Here is a 2,478-nt window from a genome sequence, read left to right on the forward strand (position 1 = left end):
GCTCTCCATATGTATTACAATTAGTGCACATCTGTACATATGCTAGTGATGTTACTACTACTAATAGCACTAACTGCCGTTGCGTTTAAAATACGTGAGGTTCTGTATCAATATTCAAAATATGTTCTAAAAGGACAAGCATTAAGAGTAGAAACTGCTGTATTTTTAGTATGCTCACGTTTTTTTTATGAAAACAAAAATCTAGTTCAACTATTTCTTAAATCATCTCTAATTAATACCTTTTACCAATATACTCATGGAAAGAAAACAGAAAATTGAACGCTAAAAATATCACAAAGACGTACACTCAATCATTGTAATTGAATCTTATAGAGAGAGGGAAAAAAGTTGTGAGCACGAGTCGGCAGCAAGAGACACGGCAGTTAAATGACCCCAGGTTAATGGTTGTTCCCAAGTGATGGCCCTTCCATGCAGTTATTGTACATTATTCTAGTTATCAGTGGAGTAATGTTCGCCTGCACATACAAACACATACACACACACAGATATATGGGTATATATATATTTTATATATGTATACACATAATTACACATATACATACACACATACGTATTTATACATATACATATTCATTTATACAAATATATGAATAGATAAGTGAATAGATGAATAGGTATACACTTATATGTCTACATATATATACATATATACATATATGTATATATATATATGTGTGTGTGTGTATGTACATATATATAAATGTATAATATATATATATATATATGTGTGTGTGTGTGTGTGTGTGTGTGTGTGTGTGTGTGTGTGTGTGTGTGTGTGTGTGTGTATATATATATTATATATATACACATATGTATGTGTATATATGTGTGTGTGTATGTATGTGTGTGTGTGTGTGTGTGTGTGTGTGTGTGTGTGTGTGTGTGTGTGTGTGTGTGTGTGTGTGTGTGTGTGTGTGTGTGTGTGTGTGTGTGTGTAGTTGCGTGCTCTTTCCGTCTCTTAATTTACTCTGCGACATATTGATATTTGGGTGACTCGATTCTCCGGCATCGACGATTTCTTTCACATCCGAGACGAATTAACGTAAAACGGGTGAAAAGCGCATTAGAATGACGCATGCCGCGGACGGCAGTTTTCCGCCCGCCAGTGTGCCTATCGACTGAAATGAATGCAAAGTCTACGAGGAGACTTGTCTCAGAACGAAAATATAGAAGCGAGTGACGCCGCGCTGCCAGACGAACGACAAAACCCGAAAGGCAAGTCCATGATTATCAAAAACCGTCGCATAGTCGCCGAATTACGATAGATAGAAAGAGTATTAACGAATGAAGGACTAAAGCCGAGGGGGAGTGAAAGAGCTAAAAATATGTGCGGTACGACAAGCTGAGCATCTGGCAGACTCCAGGGCGATCAATGATGAAGGTTTCACTTGTGCGTGAGTTGTGGCGGCGGAGCCTTGTGCGCAGCGCTCGCGTGGATCTCCCGTTTTTGCTCTTGAGGGGATGTCACCGTGTCTCAAGTCTGAATAGTTTTTTAAGAATAACCTGAAGGGAGATAAAGTCCTATACCCTTTTTAAAAATTATCTTTGTCCCTCTTTACTAAATTAATAGGAAAATAAGAGAAATAGCAGAGAAAAGGGAGAAAAATAATAACATCCTTTTTTTGAGTGTTTTTGTCGAGTGCAGGATTTGATATCGGTCCAAAGAAATCTTGAGACGCGTTGTGAGAGAGAGAGGAAGGGTCTTCCCCCGGGCGGCGATCTGTGGTTCACGATGTGGCGGGTGTGTGCTATAGTGTTATGTCTAGTGGGTGTTCACCGCGCGCCCTTGGCCGTCGTCGGGGCGAACACCCAGGCCGAGGACCCCCAGGACCCCGCGGGCTGTGCGCCGCCCCTGGAGTTCCTCGTTCAACACAACGTCGCGGCCCAGGAGCATCTGGCACAGCTTCCTAGCAATGGTAAGTGCGGCGGCGAGTCGGAGGCTCGAGGCGAACTTCGTGTTTCCGCGCGACGGGTCGGGCGCGAACGAGGGCGTTCGAGTGTCACGCGGGGCTTTAAATTCCTGTCGTGCATTCACTCGCGGGCGAATTTCCCTCGCCGCCCGTGCGGGGGTTTGGGTGATTTGCAACGTGGTATAAATAGCGAAGGGAGGGAAAATATGTGTCGCCTGCCGGAAAGAAATGAAGAGGGAGATTCATTGGCGCGAGGCGGCAGCGTGTTTAGTATGGGGTAGAGGGGGAGGCGCCCCCTCCCTCTGCTCCCGGGAGGGGGGAGGGCGTGCTAGGTGAGCCAAGTAAACAGTGTTGAGGGAGGGGAGGGAAGGCTGCAGGTGGGATTGGCTCGTAGGTGATGGAGGAGGATAGGTACGAGGAGGGAGGGAGTATGCCGGCCTGCCTAGCACTTCATGGCCAAACATGCAGGCTGGACAAAAGGCGAAAGGCAGAGGAGAGGAGAGAGCAGGTCACACGCACAGAGGGAGGGAATGAATTGGAGTTTTTC

General features: G+C 45.1%; 1 protein-coding gene across 1 annotated transcript in view; it reads left to right on the top strand.

The window, feature by feature from the left end:
* Positions 1 to 1,405: 1,405 nt before the first annotated feature.
* dally (division abnormally delayed protein) overlaps positions 1,406 to 2,478 on the top strand; it is a 681,356-nt gene continuing 680,283 nt past the window's right edge. Inside the window, exon 1 of the mRNA XM_070144413.1 lies at positions 1,406 to 1,937. Coding sequence (XP_070000514.1) covers positions 1,754 to 1,937 — 184 coding nt within the window. The 5' untranslated portion in view covers positions 1,406 to 1,753. The remainder of the gene's footprint in view (positions 1,938 to 2,478) is intronic.

Source organism: Penaeus vannamei, chromosome 32, assembly GCF_042767895.1.
Source record: "Penaeus vannamei isolate JL-2024 chromosome 32, ASM4276789v1, whole genome shotgun sequence".
In the NCBI taxonomy this organism is placed as follows: Eukaryota; Metazoa; Arthropoda; class Malacostraca; order Decapoda; family Penaeidae; genus Penaeus; species Penaeus vannamei.